This window comes from Henningerozyma blattae, chromosome 6, assembly GCF_000315915.1.
Source record: "Henningerozyma blattae CBS 6284 chromosome 6, complete genome".
In the NCBI taxonomy this organism is placed as follows: Eukaryota; Fungi; Ascomycota; class Saccharomycetes; order Saccharomycetales; family Saccharomycetaceae; genus Henningerozyma; species Henningerozyma blattae.
Genome location: NC_020190.1, coordinates 150,116 through 172,916, shown reverse-complemented (window position 1 = coordinate 172,916; position 22,801 = coordinate 150,116). Strand labels below are relative to the sequence as shown.

General features: G+C 34.7%; 8 protein-coding genes and 3 non-coding genes across 11 annotated transcripts; 4 read left to right on the top strand and 7 right to left on the bottom strand.

Annotated features, from left to right (window-relative positions):
* Positions 1-1,140: 1,140 nt before the first annotated feature.
* TBLA0Ftrna2I lies at positions 1,141-1,214 on the bottom strand. The gene has a single exon. It is a non-coding gene; the product is annotated as a tRNA-Ile (tRNA).
* A 444-nt stretch (positions 1,215-1,658) lies between these two features.
* TBLA0F00660 (integrase) lies at positions 1,659-3,200 on the bottom strand (the record flags this gene model as incomplete). The annotated part of the gene is made up of 1 exon (XM_004181082.1): positions 1,659-3,200. One exon carries the CDS (start codon positions 3,198-3,200, stop codon positions 1,659-1,661), a length of 1,542 nt encoding a protein of 513 aa, XP_004181130.1.
* A 105-nt stretch (positions 3,201-3,305) lies between these two features.
* Positions 3,306-3,890, bottom strand: TBLA0F00657 (Ty3/Gypsy family RNase HI domain-containing protein; the record flags this gene model as incomplete). The annotated part of the gene is made up of 1 exon (XM_004181081.1): positions 3,306-3,890. The coding sequence occupies one exon, from the start codon at positions 3,888-3,890 to the stop codon at positions 3,306-3,308; it is 585 nt and encodes a 194-aa protein (XP_004181129.1).
* A 239-nt stretch (positions 3,891-4,129) lies between these two features.
* On the bottom strand, positions 4,130-5,176 carry TBLA0F00655 (reverse transcriptase family protein; the record flags this gene model as incomplete). Its single annotated transcript, XM_004181080.1, has 1 exon — positions 4,130-5,176. The coding sequence occupies one exon, from the start codon at positions 5,174-5,176 to the stop codon at positions 4,130-4,132; it is 1,047 nt and encodes a 348-aa protein (XP_004181128.1).
* A 1,712-nt stretch (positions 5,177-6,888) lies between these two features.
* Positions 6,889-6,960, top strand: TBLA0Ftrna2E. The gene has a single exon. It is a non-coding gene; the product is annotated as a tRNA-Glu (tRNA).
* Positions 6,961-8,458: 1,498 nt separating this feature from the next.
* Positions 8,459-8,530, bottom strand: TBLA0Ftrna1E. The gene has a single exon. It is a non-coding gene; the product is annotated as a tRNA-Glu (tRNA).
* A 1,398-nt stretch (positions 8,531-9,928) lies between these two features.
* Positions 9,929-12,169, top strand: TBLA0F00640 (uncharacterized protein; the record flags this gene model as incomplete). Its single annotated transcript, XM_004181079.1, has 1 exon — positions 9,929-12,169. The coding sequence occupies one exon, from the start codon at positions 9,929-9,931 to the stop codon at positions 12,167-12,169; it is 2,241 nt and encodes a 746-aa protein (XP_004181127.1).
* Positions 12,170-14,792: 2,623 nt separating this feature from the next.
* DSF2 (Dsf2p) lies at positions 14,793-17,507 on the top strand (the record flags this gene model as incomplete). Its single annotated transcript, XM_004181078.1, has 1 exon — positions 14,793-17,507. The coding sequence occupies one exon, from the start codon at positions 14,793-14,795 to the stop codon at positions 17,505-17,507; it is 2,715 nt and encodes a 904-aa protein (XP_004181126.1).
* A 740-nt stretch (positions 17,508-18,247) lies between these two features.
* On the top strand, positions 18,248-19,477 carry TBLA0F00610 (RNA polymerase III-inhibiting protein MAF1; the record flags this gene model as incomplete). The annotated part of the gene is made up of 1 exon (XM_004181077.1): positions 18,248-19,477. The coding sequence occupies one exon, from the start codon at positions 18,248-18,250 to the stop codon at positions 19,475-19,477; it is 1,230 nt and encodes a 409-aa protein (XP_004181125.1).
* Positions 19,478-19,841: 364 nt separating this feature from the next.
* On the bottom strand, positions 19,842-20,807 carry TBLA0F00600 (uncharacterized protein; the record flags this gene model as incomplete). The annotated part of the gene is made up of 1 exon (XM_004181076.1): positions 19,842-20,807. The coding sequence occupies one exon, from the start codon at positions 20,805-20,807 to the stop codon at positions 19,842-19,844; it is 966 nt and encodes a 321-aa protein (XP_004181124.1).
* Positions 20,808-21,423: 616 nt separating this feature from the next.
* TBLA0F00595 (uncharacterized protein) lies at positions 21,424-22,047 on the bottom strand (the record flags this gene model as incomplete). The annotated part of the gene is made up of 1 exon (XM_004181075.1): positions 21,424-22,047. The coding sequence occupies one exon, from the start codon at positions 22,045-22,047 to the stop codon at positions 21,424-21,426; it is 624 nt and encodes a 207-aa protein (XP_004181123.1).
* Positions 22,048-22,801: the final 754 nt, after the last annotated feature.

The following is a 22,801-nucleotide window of genomic DNA, read 5'->3' as shown; positions in this document are numbered from 1 at the left end:
AGCATTAATTACTTTGACATATTAAAAGCACGCCATAATAAATACCGCTATAGGAAATAATTTTTCATTAAAAAAAAAAGTAGAGAACCCATCCTTTAAAGTTTGAATAGAGTTTCCTGAAAAATATTTAATTAAAAATTAATCTAACGAATTTACCAGCCATTAAAAAAATAATAGCTGCAAGGATAGTTACTAAAAAATAGCTCATTTTATCTAATTTTTTTTGATCTACAGATACTAACCTACTTACAATTATCGTAACATAGCTCGAAGATTACATCTCAGAAAGTTTCTAAAAAAGAAAAATAATGAACAGCTATGTAATTACCCCCCCCCCCCTCCCTCCCATATTCTTGATAAATTCGATATTAGAAATTATTGGTATTATGAAAAACAAAAAAAAAAAGGTTTGTGTTACAGCTCCTGGTTTTATTAATCTTACCATAAGTATCAGGAATTAGTTTTCTCTAAACAAGCCTTTGATTAATACCAAATTTTAAGCACGAGGTAGAATAATTTTATGACAGTTTTAGTTTTTAATTCAGAAATTAGGATTGTTTGGAAAAGTTTTATTTTACAGAGGTCACCTTATCTAAAAACTTGTAGTAGGACTCACATTTATGATTTACTTAAGGTCACTCCATAGATAGTTTCATTTTACTAGACATATAATTTCTCTTGAGAGGAAGTATTAGAAAACAATCGCACATATTGTAATCCAACTTTTATTCCAAGTGCCAATCTAGATTCTACTACACAGGTATTTTCCTTTTTTTTTTTTTTTTTTTTGAGGTGAATTACAAAGTATATTATTTGTTCATAATAACTTATGGTTGCAGATGATTTTATAAAGATGAAGCATTTGGTAATTATAGTCCGTATTCCCACTTAACGTAGTAATTAGAAATAGATAACATGCAAAATACCAAGAAATGCGTTATCAATGTTATTAAGAGATCTTGAAAGTGAATTGCCGTCAGCATAAAATTTACACATAAATTGGACTTGTTCAATAAAAACCAAGCTAGAGCAAAAATATACAGAGATTTAAATACTTGAATAAGATAAATTTATTTTTTTGGCAAGAAGAATATTAGAAAACATTGTTTATCACGTGACCATATATATTCTCGCAAAAAATGGTTCCTAGCGGGATCGAACCGCTGATCCCCGCGTTATTAGCACGATGCCTTAACCAACTGGGCCAAGGAACCAGGAATTTGTTGAAATTTGTTGTAGACCAACTTAGGAGTACGATACACTTAAATAGTAATTACCAAAACTAAACTTAACAATCTTATTAACTTAACACCAGTTAATACTTCGAACTTACGAATATAATTGTTGTTCTTTTTAAACTAAATAACTATGTGAAAGAACTATAAATTTATGTCTTAAGTCTGGAAAAGCTAGGCCTTTAAATACTTTTCAAAGGTCAACGCCACCTTTCCCATTTTACTTTAATTGGACTGTTTGTAAACTTACTTATAAGGGTAGGAGTGCACAGTTTGAGTAATGCTGGCTAACTAGTAGAGATTATGCATTGAACCGATATTCACAGGTATGCAACTAGCAGTTGCTCAGTGTTATGTATAATTTCTAGTTAGCAACTTGTAGATGAGTATAAAGTCAATCTCGTCTACAACATCTTCCCCTCTTTAATTTGTATTCACAAGCGTATTGAAATTGTTTAACAACGAAGATTTCTTTGAGCTTGTTAACTTATTAAATTCTTCTAACGAGTATGTACAGGTTAGAGTGGGATCAACATCTTTCATCTTGCAGTAGTATTCGTGGCTTTCCACATCGTACCCTATGACTGCAATTATTTCCTGAGCACGTTGTATTCGTTCAATCGAGGTTCTTGGTAGACTTTTTGGGTACCTATCTTTGTCTAATACAAACTTTTTTATCCATTTTATATTGATAACCCTATGTTTCTTAAAGGATGATGGTAGATCAAGTTCAACGGTGTTTTTTCCTATTTTTACAATCTTAAATGGTCCTAACAATATGGGTTGGATCTTTAAGTACTTTCCCCCAGTAAAATATGCATCACGGTGAAGTAACACATATTCACCGAGTTTGTAATCATTGGCCGTTCGAGTTTCATTCGCATGTGATTCCATGTCCTCTTGTGATTGCTTGAGAAAATCTGTAGTTCTTAGAGAAATCACCTTGATGGTTTTTGATAAGTCAACAGCGGATAGATTACGCGCCGACAGCTCATTACCAATGTCTAGTAATGGTTCGTTGGGTACATAACCTAAATCTACTTCAAATGGTGAAGCTTGAATAGAACGTTGGAATGTGGAATTGTAAACGAATTCAAGGTGAGGGAGAAAATGGTCCCAATTATCTTGATCTTGTGAACAGTAACTTCTTAGTAACCGACCTAAGGTTTTGTTAACGCTTTCCGTCTGACCATCTGTTTGTGGATGATTAGAGGAAGATAGTAATAATTTGATGCCTAGTCTTTCTGTCACTTCTTTGTAAAACGAGCTGGTGAATCTAATATCTCTATCTGAAACAATCGTTCTTGGAAAACCATGATAAGCAAAAATAAACCGATAAAATAAGTCTAACGTACCGACAGATCCTAAGGATATTTGAGTGGCTATGAAATGGGCTCTTTTAGAAAACCTATCAACTACAACCATGATCATGTCGTTCTGAGATTGAGTAGTTGGAAGTCCGGTAACAAAATCAATTGACAATTCTAGCCAACGTCCTTGTGGAATATCTAATGGTTCCAGTTGTCCATCTTTCTTAGGTCTAAATTTTTTCATAATTTGGCATTGTAAACATCCTTTGATATAAGTACGAATATCTACCGTCATTGAAGGCCAATAGTAATTAGGACATATTTTATTAATCGTAGTAACTTCACCAAAATGTCCACAATGCAATATGTTATCGTGATAAATGTTTAGTAGTTCGGTACGTCTGGAGCGAGGTACACAGACTCTATCATCATAATATAATATTTGGTCATCAAACTTGTATCGAGCCATAGATTTTTTGGACAGCTTGAGTTTCTTAACATACTTATCAAATAACCACTTATCAGTGGGATTAATCTTGACATCTTGAACCAAACCTAAATATACCAAAACTGCAGCGGACCAGGCGTCTTGGATCCAATCTTCACGCCAATCAACTGGGGAGATTCTCTCTATACTGTTTATTGGAAATACCATAGTTGGATCTTCAATTTCTTCAATTATTGCAACTTTATTAACTTCGTTAGTGGTAATCTCATTTTCCGTAGCCGGTCTACTTAAGGCATCTGCTACATGATTAAGTCATCCTTTAATGTATTCTAAGGTGAAATCAAACTCAGCTAAGAAGTCTAACCATCGTGAAATTCTTGCAGAGGGTTCTTTCTTATTTCTGTATGCCAATAAGGATATATGATCAGTTCTTAAGATGAAGTGGTGTCCATGTAGATAGTATTTGAAGTGTTGTAAGTTTTGAATGATTGACAACAACTCTATTTCTCCAACCGGATAACATGCTTGAGTAGGATTAACAGTTTTTGAAAAATAACCAATTACACCAACAAGTTGTCCCATGTGTAAACGTTCTAGTACCCCACCAAGAGCGATAGTGCTAGCATCTGTAGAAAGACGGTATTCGTCACCAGGAATAAATGGGACTAGTACGGGTGCTGAGCATAATTTTTGTTTTAGAGTAATAACCGCTTGATCTTGTTTCTTGGACCAATCACATTTTTTAGAAATAAATTCAATAATAGGTTTGGACAACAATGAGCACTGGGGAATAAAATTCCTATAATAGTTTACCATTCCCAGAAAGGATTGAGCTGATTTAATTGTGTTTGGCGTGGGCATCTCTTTAACTGCTCGAATTTTTTCTTGTTGTACCATAATACCGTTTTTACCCAATCTGAATCCTAGGAATTCTACAGACTCTTGTAAGAAATGACATTTCTTCTTTTTGCATACCAAATTTTCCTTCTTCAAGATGAGATTCCTTATCTTCCGAGGCAATTAGGATATCATCTAAGTAAACAAAACAAAACATTAGGAGTATTGCCTATTAACCATTGAATGTATCCAGAAAAGGTAGCTGGGGCGTTACATAAGCCAAACGGCATTACTTTGTATTAATAGTGGCCAAAAGGGGTAGTAAAGCCGGTCATTTCTTCACTATCCGGATCTAGTGGAATCTGATGATAGCCCGAATGTAGATACAGAGTGGTAAAAAGAGCACAATCGCCGAGTTTACTTAACAAATCGTCTATTCGAGGTAATGGAAAGGGATCCTTAACTGTAACTTTGTTTAACTCTCTGAAATCGACAACCATCCTAAAACTACCGTCTTTTTTCTTAACTAATAGTACAGGTGATGAGTATGGAGATTTACTCTCACTGATAAATTGATTTTTTAACAAATCTTCAACAATTTGGCGGCATTCTTTTTCTAATTTCGGTGTTAAACGGTACGGAGCTAAACGAGGTGGTCGTCCTCCCTCCTTTAAGATAATCTCATGTGAGTATGACTTAGTACCAGCATTCGGAGGAAGAGTATCAGTTACAGTAGTAGCAAAATCTTGACGGATATCAGCAGGTAACAGCGTAAACGAATCAGAGACGAGGGTAGAATCTAGGGTAAGTACAAATACTTCGGCAAGTTCTGAACCATAATAATCAGGAATAGTGCCTTCGTGTAGACAGTCAACAGCGATGGATAAGGATTCAGAGGGACATACTAAATCTAAGTGATCCTTCATAATAGGCCAACCGATCATGACACGGTCAGTGAGTTCGGGTGCCACATACGCAGCAACCTTGAGTAACTGATCTTGGACTTGGATACTGCATGTAGTAGCTAGGGTTGATTGAGCAGATCCTGGGAGAGCACCTTTCCACTTAAATGGGGTTACCGAATAGGTGGGCCAGTGGTGTTTAGCAACTAGGGAAGCACTCACAAATGAGGTGGGACTACCGGAATCAAATAAAACAGTAACGGGAACATTATTAACAAGACAACAGGGTTCTAAACGAGGACCAACGAGAGGTGTAAGTTCAGCAGAAAAAATAGGTACCACGGGATGGGAATGGTCAACAATAGTAGGGATGGCAGAATCATGGTTGATTGGAGTGTCAGAGTCAGGATATACAGAAGGGTGTTGGGAATCAATATTAGCCATAGAAGTAGCGTTACCAGTTGAAGCGGCTTGGGAGTGATCGAACCGAGGCGAAGACGAAAGACAAGTGGTGATTAGCTTAGTCACGGTGTGAACGGTGTGACCTAGGCCTCGCGGAACGAGTGGAAGTTTTTGGGCATTTAGCAGCTACATGACCGCTAGAGAAACAGTGAAAACAGAGGTGGTTCTGAAAGCAACAATTGACGACACTTTTCACGCCAGGAATCATCCGAGCTACGAGGAGGATAAGAAGTGTTGTTGTATCTGGAACGAGACGAAACACGGCGAGGAGTAGAGGAAATAGCCATAATGACATCACCATCGGCATCGACAGTAGGGGTGGAATTATCATCTAATAATGGAGTAACAGCAGTGTTCTGCACGAATAGCCAACTTGGTTGCTTCGTAGAACGAGGATACGGTTTTTAAACGTAAGTCTTTGCGAGTGTTTGGTTTTAACCCTTTAATGAAAAGATTGATTAAAACATCATCACTCAAGGAGCGTGGTGGTAGGAGTTTGCGGTAACGGTCAAAGGTTGAAACGTAGGCTTCAATCTTGTCTTTTTGAGTTAACGAGAAAGCTTCTGAATAACATCATAGGAGTCAAACTTACCTTGGAAGGCTTGTTTAAAAGCCTCTTTGAAGGTGTCAAAGGCCATTTCGGACACATCGTGGTTGCCAGAGAAGGTCATGAACCAGTCTAAGGCCGGACCATATAAATTAGCAGCCAAATGACAGATACGTTCATAATCGTTCGTAACACGTTTTACGACAAACTGAACTTCGAGGGATTGCAAAAGACTATGCAACTTGATAATATCTTTACGGTCACCGGTAAAGACGTGAGGAACTTTAATTTCAACTGTCATGACAGCAACAGAAGAAGACATAGTGACAAAATAACCGAAACAGTGGGATAAAACAATAATAAAAATACGCTACCAGGTGTTGTAAACCAACTTAGGAGTACGATACACAACTGTTGTAGACGAGATCGACTTTATACTCAGCTACAAGTTGCTAACTAGAAATTATACACAACACCGATCAACTGCTAGTTGCATACCTGTGAATATCTGTTCGATGCATAATCTCTACTAGTTAGCCAGCATTACTCAAACTGTGCACTTCTACCATTGTAAGTAAGTTTACAAACAGTCCAATTAAAGTAAAATGGGAAAGGTGGCGTTGACCTTTGAAAAGTATTTGCTGGAATATGATTATATCATTTTCTATTAAGTGGTAAAAAGACTTTTATCACGTGACTTATTGTTTAAAATGTGTTTTTCTTTTTATATAAAAAAAACACTATTTAAGAAATATATTCATTTTAGTTATAGTATTTACTATATATTTCTAAAAAACAGTAATCGTCATTACATCTTAAACATTGTATAACAACGTCTAACTCTCTTGAATCCCAGTAAAATTAATATGAACGAACTATAAACTTATGAATTCTTGATGGATAAGTAGCCCTATTTATACGTTTTCAAATAGCCCTATTTATCCTAAATATTAGTTTATTAACTTGTCAAGAAATTGCACAATTGCATGATATTATTACTCCTAGTCATATAATTGTGTGAACGCACGACTGTACGATTGTATGACTCATAGTCATCGGATTGCGTGATCGTTTGCTTAAAGCCTAAACTTGAGAACAGTACGTTTTATTATTTAGAATATGTCTTCAACATTTCCATAATTGGTAATCCGATATAGTGTAACGGCTATCACATCACGCTTTCACCGTGGAGACCGGGGTTCGACTCCCCGTATCGGAGCATATCTTTTTCCAAAATATTTTTGAGCTGGATCACGTGCCTTATGTCACATATTATAAAATATCACTAGTAGTAGTAGAAGAAAATAGTCCATCATTTTTACAAGACATGTTTCTAGTATATATATATATATATATATGTGTATGTATCTATATTCTGGAAGAAAACTCATTAACTCATAATTCCAATTACTAGAATGCACCTACCGCAGGATCTACTATCATAGTCACTACACTGTCAACTTCTCTAACTATAATATTTATCAACTCGTTCTACACCTTTGTGAATTTGTTTTTTTATTTTTAATAAATGTATTAATGAATTGGTTTTTACTTATGAAGTTAGAACCATTGATTGTGATTTTTTCATATTCATTGGTCATAAAGTTAAGTTCTTCGACGAATTTTGGGAATCAAAAGCGAAATTTGATTGATCGTTTGCGAAATCTGTCAATAGTTGAAGATATGAAGATATTTTACGAGTTGTTTCCTTTAAAAGTCAAGTATTTTCTGGATTTTCTAAATTAGCCTCATTGATAAATAACTGTATTAGTTTTACAGATGATGGCGGCAATTTCCCACCGGAGTCTCTAAACCTTAAGAATGAAAGCAGTAAATATATTTCGTAAAATGATTTTGAGATTTCCTTCTAATCCCATCTTTAATAGCATTCTTCTAGATTTCCATATTGTTTTGTTTCAATTATTTCCGCAAAGAGTTAGGGTGGAGCAATAAATCCTGTAGTTGGATCTGTTTCTTCTATGACTAATGTAACAATGGGAGCAAGGTCGAATAATTTATCCGTTGAATCTTTCCAGTTTTCGAAAATTTTAAATTTTCAAGGACTTGAAGACATTCTAATATTAAGGTTGAATGATCCTCTTCTTCAGCATAGTAGTCCCAAAGTTGGTCGAACTCATTACGACTAGGTGGAGGTATTAGTATATTTCCATAATTGTCGATTTTTATTTGCACTAGTTTTTCATTTAGTTGCGAATAGACAATGCTGGCTGCGTAGATAGTTTGTGCCTCTAGTGTAAAAGTGTTTAGCTCATCGAAGTTTAATTTTTATTTTTTAATGAACAGGATAATAAGAAAAGAATAATATGCTTATAAAACTAACAAGTAACAATACAATCATTGTGAGGATAAATAAAATCACGTGTAACAATTTTAATCTCTGCCACTCTCAGTAGTATATCTTTTTTGGCTGCTAGTTTAATACCAACTGTTTATTAAACTATACAACTGTATACTTGAGCGTATGTAAGTTAAATATTACGTTTCGATTTGTTCATTATATACTTCCATCTTTTGTATTTCGTTCTTTTTGTTCCCTCTAGTTTATTCCTCTTAGCTTTAGATTCTTAAATAGAATTTATCTTCATGATTCACTTACTTGTTAATCTAAATGTTCATTCCGTTATCACGTGATCTTGCTTTAAACACGTGCCTAACGTAGCTCACACTACGTGACACGAGCTGCAAAAAAACAAAATTTCCGATACGGGGAGTCGAACCCCGGTCTCCACGGTGAAAGCGTGATGTGATAGCCGTTACACTATATCGGATTACTGATTACGGAAATTTTGTATTAAAGTAGGGGAGATAATGGGCTGGGGACATCGATACCCACACACGTTTATGCTGTAATGTCCGATATTGCTACTCTGAACCATATACTAATGATATGCTCAACTTTTGTCTTCTAACGTCTGTATTTTAAACTTCAGTTATCTTAGCATGAGAGACATGGGGGGTATCAGTTGTATGCAAAGTACCACATGTGAAACATCTGTTGTCCTGTCTCCTCATGATGTTCCCATATGGAGACCAGGTGTAACCATTTGCAAGAGGTTTTTATTTTTTTGAAACAAAATCCTCGATCGTTCGACTAATTTCAGGTGATACGAAATCAATGGGATCCATTACTTGCTAGTTCAGGCAAAGTTGCATGCTCCATGAGCATTTTTTTTTAAAGCTAACTTTGATTTAATTCAAATTTAAATTTAAATTTACTAATATAATAAGTCAAAGAGAATAAAATTTTTTTTTTCCGCTAGCGGCAATGTGAAGGGGAGAAAAAAAGCAACTACTACAAACTAGTTGAGAATGATGGTAAGAGAATCGATTTGCTCTGACACTCCCAAATCCAGAGTTGAAAGCTAGGGCACATAATCCTTATTGTAGTGAGTTTTTGAAAGTTGATATATTACGCTGGACGTATTGAAGGCTTGAGGTAGATCAATTACGTTACGTTAGGCGTCTTTTTTCCAATGCAAAAATTGCAAGTGGTCATTAACAATCTTGAAATAAGAAAAATGTCGCGTGACATGAAAATAAGCCATCCGTTTTTGACAAAGGCACAACAAAACACACCTCGTGGCATTGACACAACATACTTTGAATTGCACTTGCACTTGCACTACGATACGGGCAATGATACGGTACTGACGTAAGTTCAAAACACTATTCTGTTTGCTGTTGAGGTTAACTTTTTAAAAAAAGTCGTGGTTTGAGAAACTAATAGTCGTTAAAAACTCAAGTCAGATCATACCAGAGTGCACTCGTATCGATATGCTGCGGTACACTAACATATATATATATATATAAAATAGTAGTACAATCCAAGAAGAAAACTTCTGGAACAGATCTTGACATTTTGTGGCCCTTATATACTTTTCAAGATTGGTCCCCCCCCTGCTGCCACAAAAACAAAACTCCAAACTTTACCCCAACATGGGATTGGCATGCTGCGTGTCCCCAAACGGCAAAGATTTGCCACCCTTGCCGGCCTCCGCGGCACCACCTCGGCGGCTAAACCTGCCATGACGTCACCGCTCCCATCACGTGCTCGGTCACGTGCCCTCCTCGGTCTCGCTCGCGCTCGGCCTCGGCTCCCGCCTCACGCCTCGCCCGCATAAAAACCCCCCCTCCTGCCTCTCCCGCACGCCCCAGACAACCACGCCATGGACCGCCACCCGCCCACCTCCAACCCTGCCAGCGCCAGCGCCAGCGCCAACGCTGCCAACGCTGCTGCCGCCTCCGCCTCTGCCTCGACCTCCAATGCTGCTGCTGCTGCTGCCACTGCCGCCAGCCCTTCCAGCTCCTTGTCGCCGCCCCGCCCGGACCACTCTGCTCCGGGCAGTGGGCCCACTAACACCCCTGCTACTGCCAATAACACATCTGCTGCTGCCGGACCCGGCCTCTTCAAACGTTTCGACCCTGCTACAGGCCAGTTTGTTCGTGGCGCACGTGCTGTGCCGCCTGCTACAAGCTCGCCGCCAAGGTTGCGGTCCCAGTCTGTCCCAGCAATCCTGCATTCTTCCTTGCGTCGTATGTCTGTTGCTCCGCCACATGTACCTCTACCGCAACCGTCACATCTGCCAACACCCGTGAGCACTACCACTCCTCATCGCAAGCATGTAAGAACACATCGATTTTTACTAAGAGCCACTGCCAATGCCAATGCCAATGCGAACGCCAATGCGAATGCCAATGCGAATGCCAATGCGAATGCCAACGCTAATACAAGTAATACAACCATGGGTCTAAATACAAACACAATGCCAAATACAACTACAAGTGCTGAGGATGTCAGCGGAGATCTAGGCAGCAGCAGCAGCAGTTGCAACAACAACACCGCTAGCGGCACTAGCACTAGCACTAGCGCAAGCGCTAGTGCTAGTGCCAGTGCCGCCGCTGCAAGTGCTGCAGCCTTCGCAAGCTCATACATCCCTCCAATCAACCTACAATGCCTCAAAGAAATAGATCTCCAAGAAATCGTCAAAAATCCTCAATTACGACATGATATCATATTCGATCCCATTTTACAATTCAGACCAAACTTGGACGGAGAACGAGGAATCAAAAAAAAGCAAATTTCGGATAAATACTGGAATAACGTAAAATCGGAAATAACCCTTTATCTAAACAACATAAACTTATTCGACAAAAAAAAGACAAGATTGATCCCAATGTTCGACACCCTCAAAGATATCCTTCTCACAATAGTACCCGCCAATGAATCTCAGATGATCAACAACATCCTGGACTCGGAATTAAACGTCAACGCCTTGCTGAAAGGTTCCCTCCAACTCATAACACTCTCCACTTGGCTCGCTCAGTTGTTCAAACACCACTGTGCCCCCATGAGAGACCCCTGGGTCGATAAGATGATGATGAAATTCAAAGAAGCTGAAGAATTGAAATCCCTGGATAAATTGATCGAGGGCCTCCGTCTCGTTTTCCAAATCCTAGAGGCAATGAAACTAGACATTGCAAACCACCAGATCCGTATCTTGCGTCCCGCACTTCTCAACAACGCCATCGACTTCGAAAAACAGTACTTCCAATCCCTCATCAACACAAATAAACTCAACATCAAATCATCCATCGTTTGGTTCCAAGCAAAACATTCAGAATACGCTTGTACAAGCACCGCCCCCAAAGATCTATACCGCATCTGTATCAAAAGCATCCTGAGTCTCTTGTCATGCAGGAAAATGACAAGAGAATTCCCCACCGCATTAGCATTCGATCACACAAGATTGATCCTCCTACGTGCAGACATCCGTCAAATCGTCTGTCTTTTAATATGCAAATTGCTTTTCCAACAACTCATCACAAACGACAAGACCATGCAGCCCGCTACAAAACAATACATCCTTGCGAATTATGCGTACAAGGCCCTCAAGAAAGACATCATTAGCATCATCACAGACGACCATGGCAATTGCAGATGGACGAAAAACACTACCGCCATCGCAATCCATCTTTGCACAAAGATCCACGATTTGAAATCCAAGCATACAAATGAAACGCCTTCCCCCATCGATCATCAAAGAATCCAATTCTCCAAAACTTGGCTCTCCAAGCAAACACAACCTCTCAGTGAAGTCTATTCCGTCCTGGAAAACAGAGTCTTCAATTCCATTCAAGAAAAGATTTGGCAAAATGCAAATTGTACAGTCAATGGTAGAGTCAACACAGATTTCATCTATTTATGTTCCAACGAAGTCTTGAAGGGCAACCCATCACAACAAGTGCCGGCCCCTCCAGTACAAGAACCTCCACCAGGTAATACTCCGTCGTTGGAGATTAAAGATTTGGACGAATTTAATAATGTCTATCGTCATTTGTATACCGTCGTCAATCTACATTGGTCTGTGTTTGGTATACATTATATTAATGCATTGAATGGTGAATAGCAATTGAATGAGCAATCAAGCCACCCAGTAAACCTACATAAGCGAATCAAAACTGGTGAAATGAACGTTGCAACTTTTACGAAACAGGATTCGCAATGAAAACAAAAAAAAAAATTATCAAAAAAGAATTAAGAACAAAAAAAAAAAATTATAATTAGTAATGCAACTATGCATGCAAGACATGCATGTACCGGTGTTATATAGGACGTGTTATGTAAAAATGTGTTATGTAAAACCTGTTATGAGACGTGTATCGTATCGTGTTATGAAGAAATTGCAAAAGTCATGTGAGTCATATCAGTCGTATGTGGGTCAATTATGCTACTTTTTTTTTTTTTTGTATTCTTTTTTTTGTGTGTTTTTTTCATCATAAGAACTTTAGATATGTGAATTGTGCAATGAATGCTTGTGTAAATTTTTAAAAAAAAACAAATAAAACAAAACAAACATTAGGAATTGTGAGTCATATGTGAGTCATGCATTTATACTTTGAATAAGCTCGCGTGTAATGTTGCAATTGTGAATCGTCAAATGTAAGACAATCCTATTTTTCATTTTTAAGTAGTGTATCATACATAAGAAATCTCGTAAATGAATTGTATCACACTATATAAATTTTGTTATGAAAAATTAGATATATGAGTTGTGTGGGTGTGGGTGTATGTGCGCGTGAGAATCATGATCTGAGATATCTGAGCAAAAATCGTAACCGTTATGTATGTGTCTTTTATAAAGGCACTAGGTAAATTAATAGTTTTACTTTCTAGTAATCTAAGCTACTATTCAATATCAAATGGTCTTTTTACGACGATCGAATAAAATTTTAATTGTTACACAAATTTCCAAAATGTCTCCATAGACTTTGAAGTATGACCAGGAGAACTTTGCAATTTAAAAATTGACAGGTTATAATGCAGAAAAGGTACCGCTTCTTTACGAGGAATAGTAGTAAACTATTTCGAAAAGGTGGAAATGTTTAAGTAAACCAGATGAACAAATTATAAACACCACTATGTTAGGATAAACTCACAAATATTTATAAATAATTGATAATAGAGTAACAGGTTGTTGTTAAATAGCTATATACCAAATGAATCTTATGAGGTTGGGTTAATATATATATATAGGTAAGACTAATGGAACAAGGGTGTATTATAAGAAGGCCACGGTGGCAGCCTAGGGGCACCTTACCGTATCTTGTGATATATTCCTGGTCGGGTTATATTCAGGATTATTCCTTAGATTAAGTAACTTAGCATTAATTATACGGCCTCTTTGTTTCTAATGCCCATAATTTTTACTCTCCCTTAATATCGATAGTATCGAGGTAATGGGGATAACATTCTGCTTGATGGTGTACTTTAGATATACTGAGTGAAAAAATTGCTTCGAGTAATAATAATAGGAATTTGCTAGAAGCATTCGTATAGATGAGTATACAGTACTAAACTGAGACTAAAAAAAGAGAAATATTAATATTTTTAAAATGAAATGAATAAAGACAAGGTACTTTGGTATTTACTGTTAAAGATTTGCTAATTTAGTTTAATATTGAATTACTTGTTTTTCATTATTCCGTCTTCTGAGCATAATAATATTTCCAAGTTCAAAACCATGATCTAACGTAGTTGCTATCGAATTACTGTCACCTAAAAAGATGCCATTAAATGAATTAATACAAAGATCATGCATTCACATTTTACCTTCTCACACTTTAATTCTTTGAATATATATTTTATTCAACTCGCCCCTCCCTGCCCCCTAAATCAATGATATAATTAAACTATTAAATCACATCTTAAACAATAATATACTTCTTCTCCCTAGGGAAAAACTACTATTTTTTAACAGCATCACAAAACCCTAACTACACCACTACCCATACCTAACACCAACTGACAAACCCTAAACAACGTGATGCCATTACCAAATTTGGATACAAACCCAAAAAAAGACGCCTTCCCAAAATAGAAGCCACTCGTCATTTTAACGTGTCCATGTTTGGCAAGATTATTGTTATGGGTTTGCCCAAAAAGGTAGTCTTAGAAAAAGGCCACCAATCCCATCTTAGAAACTACGCGTTGCATTTTGATTCTGATTTCTATTCATTAACCAATTAGGTAGAAGTATTCAGTAATTTAATTCTCAGTCTCGTAATGAGACATTCTCTCCATTTCCAAATCAAATGAGACACTTATTTTCTTCTGGTATTTGTTATTGTTTCTCTGGTTAGAAAAAAAAAAAAAAAACTAAATATATCAGAACAACCAATAAAATACAAACATTCCGTTAAAGTTATTCATTTCGTATTGTTGATTAAAGTTATTTGTTTTTGTTTTCATATTTTATATTTTTGAGATTTGTTTTAAGTTCGAAATTTCAAACACCTCATCCCTAATAGACATTCACAAATTGCATTAAGTCATCACAAGTCGTATTGCAATAATCATAACTGATATTACAATAATCCTATATCGGATTAACTCATCACAAATCATCTGCATATAAATAATATCACCTTTTCTACTCTTCTCATAACGTGAATACTTTTCATTTAACAAAAAAAAAAAATAAAACATTAAAAAATACACCTAACATTTTTCATATATTCCATATCCAAGAAATGCAAGTTAATACTAATAGTAATAATAATAATAAAAAGAAATTAACTCTTCAGATAGATTCTCCAACAAACAAGAGTCCCACGTCTATGTTTTATTCTTTAAATAATGAAAGTAATTTATCATTTGATTCTATCAGTACTTCAGGAAGATTATTAGATAAGCTAGATCTATCGCTAGAAGATGAGATCCTATTACAACAGGCGTTTAATGAGACGAGTAATCCTTCGAACAATACACTTGGATCGACTACTCAGAGTGGCCCTGTGCTATGCATGCCTGCATCTCAGTTTAGGTCATTGTTATCAGATAATAAAAGACCCAATATTAAGAATTCTAATGATAAATTAAGAAATAAAAATGTAGATATTTCCGATGCAATAAATAAAATTGAATTTAAAAATATTCAAATGTCTACTGAAGCTCAAAAACATTTAGCTGTGACATCCAGATATTCATATTTCGTGGAAGAAGACACCGATATGGAAAGTATACAAGAATCAGTATCGACGTCGAATTTTGATGATATCAATACAACTTCCACAACCATTTCACAACAACAACAGCAACAAAATCCACAATTCAATATACAAAAGAACCAAGTTCCAAACCAATTTTCAAATGACGATCGTTCTGCAAGTTTTGAAAGGTTTAGAATAGGCAATATCTCAATGCCAATGACTTATCAACAAAAGACTGCATATACTCATAACCAAAATCAAATATTTTTCCAGCAACAACAAAATAATACAATCAGAAGTAGTAATACGCACATTCATTCTAATTCAAATTATCAAACTCCCATGCAAAGACAAACCACTCCATACAAACAAACACGATTTAATACAAATAATGGAACACTTTACAATTATCCTTATAATAATGACTCAAATAGTACATTAGTTAAACATTCATCTCCAATGACTCCTAATCAACATAATTTCCCTATGACAAATGTAGAAAATACTTTAGTGAAACAATATTCTCGGTCTTCATTGGATAGCGATACAAATGGTACAGACATTAATAATTCTACAAATATTACTGGTAATGAGAATTCTAATGATGTTTTTACACCTCAAAGAAACAATTCTTCCAAAAGTACAATACCAAATTCTATTCCTAATATGAAAGAGCCAGTCTTCCTTGATGGTGCAACACCTAATGCAATGAATATTATTAATAGTCCATCATCATATAAGAAAGGTCATAAGAAAAAATCTTCATTTTCTATTAAAAATTTATTCTCTTCACCTAAATCTTCCAAACATGGCCACCACAGTACAAATAATAATAATATCAGTAGCAACAGTAGTGGAACCAGTAATAATGGAAGCTCTGTAAGTAGTACGACTAGTAGTCGTACTGGTTCAAGCTTATCTTCTCCAAAGAAATTATCAAAAGATAATGCATTACCTACAGGCCATTTTAACATACCTATGTATATTTTCCCACCAAACCCTAAAATTAAAAGTATTAGTACATCAATCCCAACTCCAACTTCTACCCCAATATCGTCAAATAGATATATGGAACCACCTTTGAATTTACATCAACATGGTAGATCATTATCTGAACTAACTGTTCGTTCCCAAGATTTCTCTGATGCTACAACGATTCGCAATTTCAGTGACACTCATACTCGAACAAATAGCAACCGTAGTGGTTATAATCATGAAAGAGGTGTTTCATTAGATGGTATGACTAAAAATAACAATTCTAATAGTAAAAAAAATAATAGTAATACTAATAACAATAGTAATACCAATTCATCTTCTAAAAATAGACTTAAGAAATCCAATAATAAAAAACTATCACACAACGTCCCATTTTCTAATGAATCTACTAGCATAACCACCACTTCTCAATTGCTTAAATTACCGGGAGAAAAGTCTCATTCTCAATCTCATTCTCAATCTCAATCACAAGAAATTATCATTACTAAATTAAACAAAAATACTAATCCCACAGAAATGACATTCAATGATAATACTCATGAGATCGTTAATAAATCGAGAAACAATTCCAATGCTCATATGCATGGGAATCGTAGTAATGAAGAAGTAGATATTGCTATTTCTATGAGAAACGAAGGTAAATTTAAAGAATCAACAGAGATTTTGAAAAGGGCTTGCCTTTCTGGAGATCGCACTGCATTTCTATTATACGGTTTATCATTAAGATATGGGTACGGTGTAAACAAGGATTATAAAGAATCATTCAAATATATATTTGCAGCCACAAGCATTATTTCTGAGACTGATGAAATATTCAATGTTGAAAATGATCCCTTTATAATTGAAAAAACTGAAATGCTTGAAGTAGATAATCACGATAATTTGAAAGAATTGGGCATCGAGAGTAATAATAACAAGGATAGATCAAACCCCATCATTCCTGCATTATACGAATGTGGTATTGCATATTTAAAGAATTACGGCATTAAGGACCCTAGCAACAATGAATTTAAAGGGTTGAAATATTTAGAAAAAGCTGGGAGTATGGGCCATGTAGATGCTATGTGTCTTTGTGGTACTTTATGGTCTCAGACTATTGGTTCAAGAAAGAAGGATACCGCCAGAGCTGCTGCATGGTTTCGAATCGCGGAAAGAAGAGGTGCACATTTAATTGGTTCAAGCTGGATACACAAGGACAAGTACTTGAAACCATCTCAACCAAGCTCAACAACTACTACCATGACAACCACAGTTAAATAAGGGAATACTACTCTAAACTCTATACTCTAGTTTACACATATATCACGTGCTAATATTCTATTTATATTATTATTTCAATTTACAAGCACTATTACGTCATCTATACGTATCACGTGCAACATTCCTGATCCGGCAATCTTCCCCCTCCTTCTCACCCCCCACATTTTCCTTTTTTGTGAAAATAGCCAATATATTATCATCCACTAAATAAGTTAATCTGTAAATTAGCATTTTTTTGAGGCACATTTCTCACCCTACTGATTAATGTGTTTGACATTCGAGTTTGTTATTCATCTGTATCTTCATTTTGATTAAGCCATTTTAGATGTGACACCCTGCACGCATCTCTAGGCAAATAAAAAAAATAGTATACATCAAATAAATATACAAACTTAATTTTTAATTTAACACTAGATAGATATGATCATAATATGTCTACTGTAATTTTTGGTAAGAAACGTGAGCGATCTAATAATAATTTCGAGTCAAAATGGATAAAGTTTGTTCAAGACTGACTAATTCGAGCGACTCCCCGGCAAAAACAACACCACATCTCCGTGTCGCGTTTTATTAGGGAACTTTACTTTTATATATAGAGAACAAGATAAATTAAATAGCTGTTAACTTTAAAAAAAAAAATTAAATAATAATAGTTACACAAAACAAATACGCACAAATTATAACGACACGCACACATACATACACACACGCAACTACACACATAAATTGATAAACACGTTATGAAATTCATTGATGAGTTGGATATCGAAAGATTAAACCAAACGCTTAATTTTGAAACCAACGATTGCATAATATCAGGAGGTTGTGACATTTTTACCACAAAGGCTGTTGCTTCAGATAGAAAACTTTACAAGACTATTGAAGACCACCTTGATGTTCTATTGAAAGAAAATGAGCAATTCAATTCTCTCCATTCGAAAGACCCTAGAGATTCTAAAGAAACATCTCCGGTAGAATCCAAAGATTCTACAGAAGAAGCTGCTAATATAAATTCTTTCTGGGTCCAAAAAAGAAGAATATCTGTATCTACTGACCATCATCATCATATGCATCACAATCAAGTGTCTAATAAATTGAACCAACAGAATTTAAAAGAACTTATAGATAATACTTCTCAAAGTAAGCCTCAAAGGAATACTTCAAACGGTGATCAAGCATACTTAAGTTCATCATCGGGAGAAACCTCAACAAAGCAAGTGAATAACAAATCTACTCCTACTGATAAGAAAGTTAGTAAGAAGAAACAAAATCAAAAGACAAGAAGACATTCTTCATTGAATGATGCACCTCCAAATATTAGTTTAGGCCCATTCGGGCCTATTAATGAAGCTTCTTCAAGAAAGACATTTGCCTACCTGATAGCCATCTTAAACGCATCCTATCCTGATCATGATTTTTCATTGATTGAACCTACTGATTTTATTCAATCAAATTTAATCACCTTGAAATCAAAATTCGAAAATTCTTTGATTTCTATGGGGAATAATACTACAATCCAACAGCAATTAAATAATAACATTAATATGTGGGAAATATTGAATAATCATATGGATTTAAATGATTGTCTCATATACAATTATAATCCAAAGGAAAAATCGTTCTTAGATGATGAACCTGGTAATCTCTGGAACCAATTCTGGTTCCTCTTTAATAAAAAGAGGAAAAGAGTTTTATTCTTGTATTTGATTTGCTCTAGAATTAATAGGGATTTACATTCAAATAATCCTTCTTCCTCTTCGCTATTCCCATTTCATTCAAATAATTTCCGTGCATTAAAAAATGATGCAGAGGGATTACTGATATTAGACGATCATAACCGTAGGAAAGATCTGTACGAAGGGGAATATGATTTAACTACAGAAGATGCAAATGACTTTGCTATAGCTGATGACGATATTGATGTAGATATCGATGATGATGATTCAGATTTTGATCCACTCAATAATTAGACAGTGTCTACCAATTCTTACATTTTGCTCTTATGTATTTGTAATATTATATACCATCTCCTCATATCATCTCCAAGTTTAACTAAATATACTTTTAATGACTTATTTTCTCTTATGTTTACATAACTGTACCCGCCTAATTCTCTTCCATATTAGTTAAATCCAAAATTTTTTTCGTTTCTATCAACATTCAGTTTCACAGGGAAAGAAAAAACAAACAAACAAACAAACAAACATCCTGACAACTATAAACAATTAACTCTTTAAATAATTATTACACGCACTTATCTAAGTTCAAAACAATAAATTTAATTCCAATTGATTTCGTATTTTATTTTATATTTTTTTTCTTTTTAAACAAGCCTCAATCATAACTATTTGAGAGAGAATTACTATTAACTGTGTGACAACTACTACTGCAACCACTGCTTGATTCTATACTATCACTATTACTTCCATACTCATCATATTTGACACTAACGTTTACACCGTCTTTAACACTAACGTTATCTTCATCTTTAACACTATTCTTCAATATTTGACCTTCTGATTTTTGAATACTTGGCAAATTATCATTATAAATGGGATGTTCTGTCAAAAACCTGGAGTTTTGAATTGTAACTGCTTTAGGGGGTAATTGAATTATTCCTCTATTATCAGAATTATTAGAATGATTTGAATTCTCTTCATTCATCGTACGTTCTTGAGTAAGTGGAGCGTTAAGATAGTAACTTGTATGATAGGAAGGTAAATCAAACTGATCTTGAGATTCATGAGGAAGCAAATTATTAGTTGTGAAATATCTTCTTTCATACCTAGGAAGTGTTTCCAAACTAGAAGCAAGTCTATTACATTGTTGTCTTTCATGTATACTATTGATTCTAGTTCTATTTGAATTTGATTTTGGTAAGAAATTACTTATGCAGTTTATCATATGTGGCATATCAGATGCTGTATTTGAATTATCTGGCTCTCTTTTACCCATCATTGTGTCTCGATACTTTTTCAATGTTTTACAAAAATCTCCTGAGTAAATAGATTTTAAAATCGAAATTAATATGAGGATTGCTCTGGTCAAAAACCAAAAAGTATAGGAAATAATAAAGGGCAAAAGTAGTAATCCAATCAATCCACCAAAAATCCCCCCAATTATTATTAAATTCTTGGACTCCATAGGTTTATTCACAAGTTTGCCATTTTCTTGAAGAATAAACCTAGTGGCTTCACAATGATCATACATATCACATATTGAAAGAAATTTATTTTCATCAAGTTTAAAATATAAATCTTGATTATTCTGAATATCTAATATAGGGGAAATGTCCTCCATTTTAAGCTTTTTTTCAATTTTTTCACTGACATTTGAATACCTACAAAATATATATCATTTTACCTTCTAATAAATTCTTCTATATATACTCAATACATGAGTATGCTCCTCATCATTAAAAAAAAGCCATCATGGAAATATATTATAATAAGCTATAAATTAATACCCATATGGTGAAATATATTATGATTATTTGTATTTTTCATTTTTTTCAACTTCTTTTAAAAGGGGCTCTTAGGGTAACTTTGTGGACATTAAAGCACAAAACATTGCTTTAAAGGTAAAAGGGTAAAAGTAAGAATTGAAATTAACCCAAAGTAGATATTACTCGTGGTTGTTAAATATTAAAAATAAATGGTTTTTCTCGTAAATATATAAATATATGACACTACTTAATATTAATCACAGAGAAGAATGCAGAACACTTGTATTTATAGAAGATATTCAAAAGTGATTTTACATGAAAGGTAAAAAAAAAAAGAGGTATAATGAGCATTGTCTCATATTATTAAAAAGAAAATGCGTCTGAAGGAATAAAATAGTTAAAAGCAAAACAATAAAACGTAACAAAATAAAACAGAGTAAAATAAAAAAATAAAAAGTAAAGAATCAATAACTAGGTAGATATATTCAACTGAGTAGAATTAGAACAATAGTCGGGTAATGTTTCCTCTTCAGTACTAGATTGAAAACTAGAGACAGGCTGCAATTCTAAATTTTCCAAATAAGAGGAAAGTGGTATTCTTTCACTAGGCGGTTCTCTTGTTGTAGTTCGCATTGGTGCAGATATTTGCTCATCCTTACTAAAATCTACTGAATGAACAGAAATGTCTAAATCCTTCATAACGCTCTTCGAAGTTAAGTTATAATGAAATTTCCCGTTTATATCAAAATGTCCATAATCTTTAGGTGATGTAACTGCTGTATACTCTGGCACAATGTCTAACCCATCATCCTGCGTTCTTGAACTTGAATTTGGAAGAGTATCGCCTCCTCTACGACGATTACTTCTATGTATTGCCCGTTGTAATGCCACCCTCCTCCTGCCTTCTCGTCTCTTAATTGATAATTTTAACTTTGTGATTCTTACAATTAACATTATTGCCAAGATAGCTATTACTACAATAGTCATTGTAATTGGTATCACATAATTTGCTTTTGAAGTACCCGCACGCTGAGGCTCCTTGACATTTTTCTTTGCAAACATTCTTGTTTGGTCCTCATATTGAAATCGAACCATATCACTAGTATACCTTCACTCTTATGCCTTCATTTGAAGCAAAGAGTAGTAATTGAAATTAAAATTTGCTTTCATTCTTATATACAAAATAAATTTATTTCCATACTGGTATCAATTTTATAAAGTTAGGATCCAAAGAAATTTTATCATCTAAATATTGATATTTTCACAAGGATTATTATTCAAAAACCCTAAGAGGGGCAAAACAGGTTTAACTTGATTATTACCAAATACCTTATATCTTTTTTTGGATATTAATACTATATGATTATTCAGAATATCTAATGCTATGTAACCTATACTTTCCTTTTTAAGTCCGATTCCCTTAACTTCAATTACTTTTTATAGTAAATATCATAAACGAGAAAAAAAGGGTTCATTTTCCCATTTCGGCATTTTCCTAAATTGTCCAACCATGAAGTGTGGGGAATTAAAAAGAAAATAAGTAGGCATATGATCTACATATTATTGGAATTAAAATATTAAAAAGAGACAGGAATATAGATAATAATCAAAAGCTATTGGAGAAATCTAAAACGATGGCGATATGATATATCATATCATAATTTGAATAGCATTTCTTTTTAGTAAGAATGCAGTAGGATAACTAGCTTTCAGGAAAAAAAAGTATTATTATCTTGGTAGAAAGCTCAATTGGATTTTAAACTTTTTATACTGTATTTAAATTACTCATTAAAAAAATAAAGTAAGGGGAAAAAAACTGCTACAATAACATCTTCCTTTTTCCAAAACT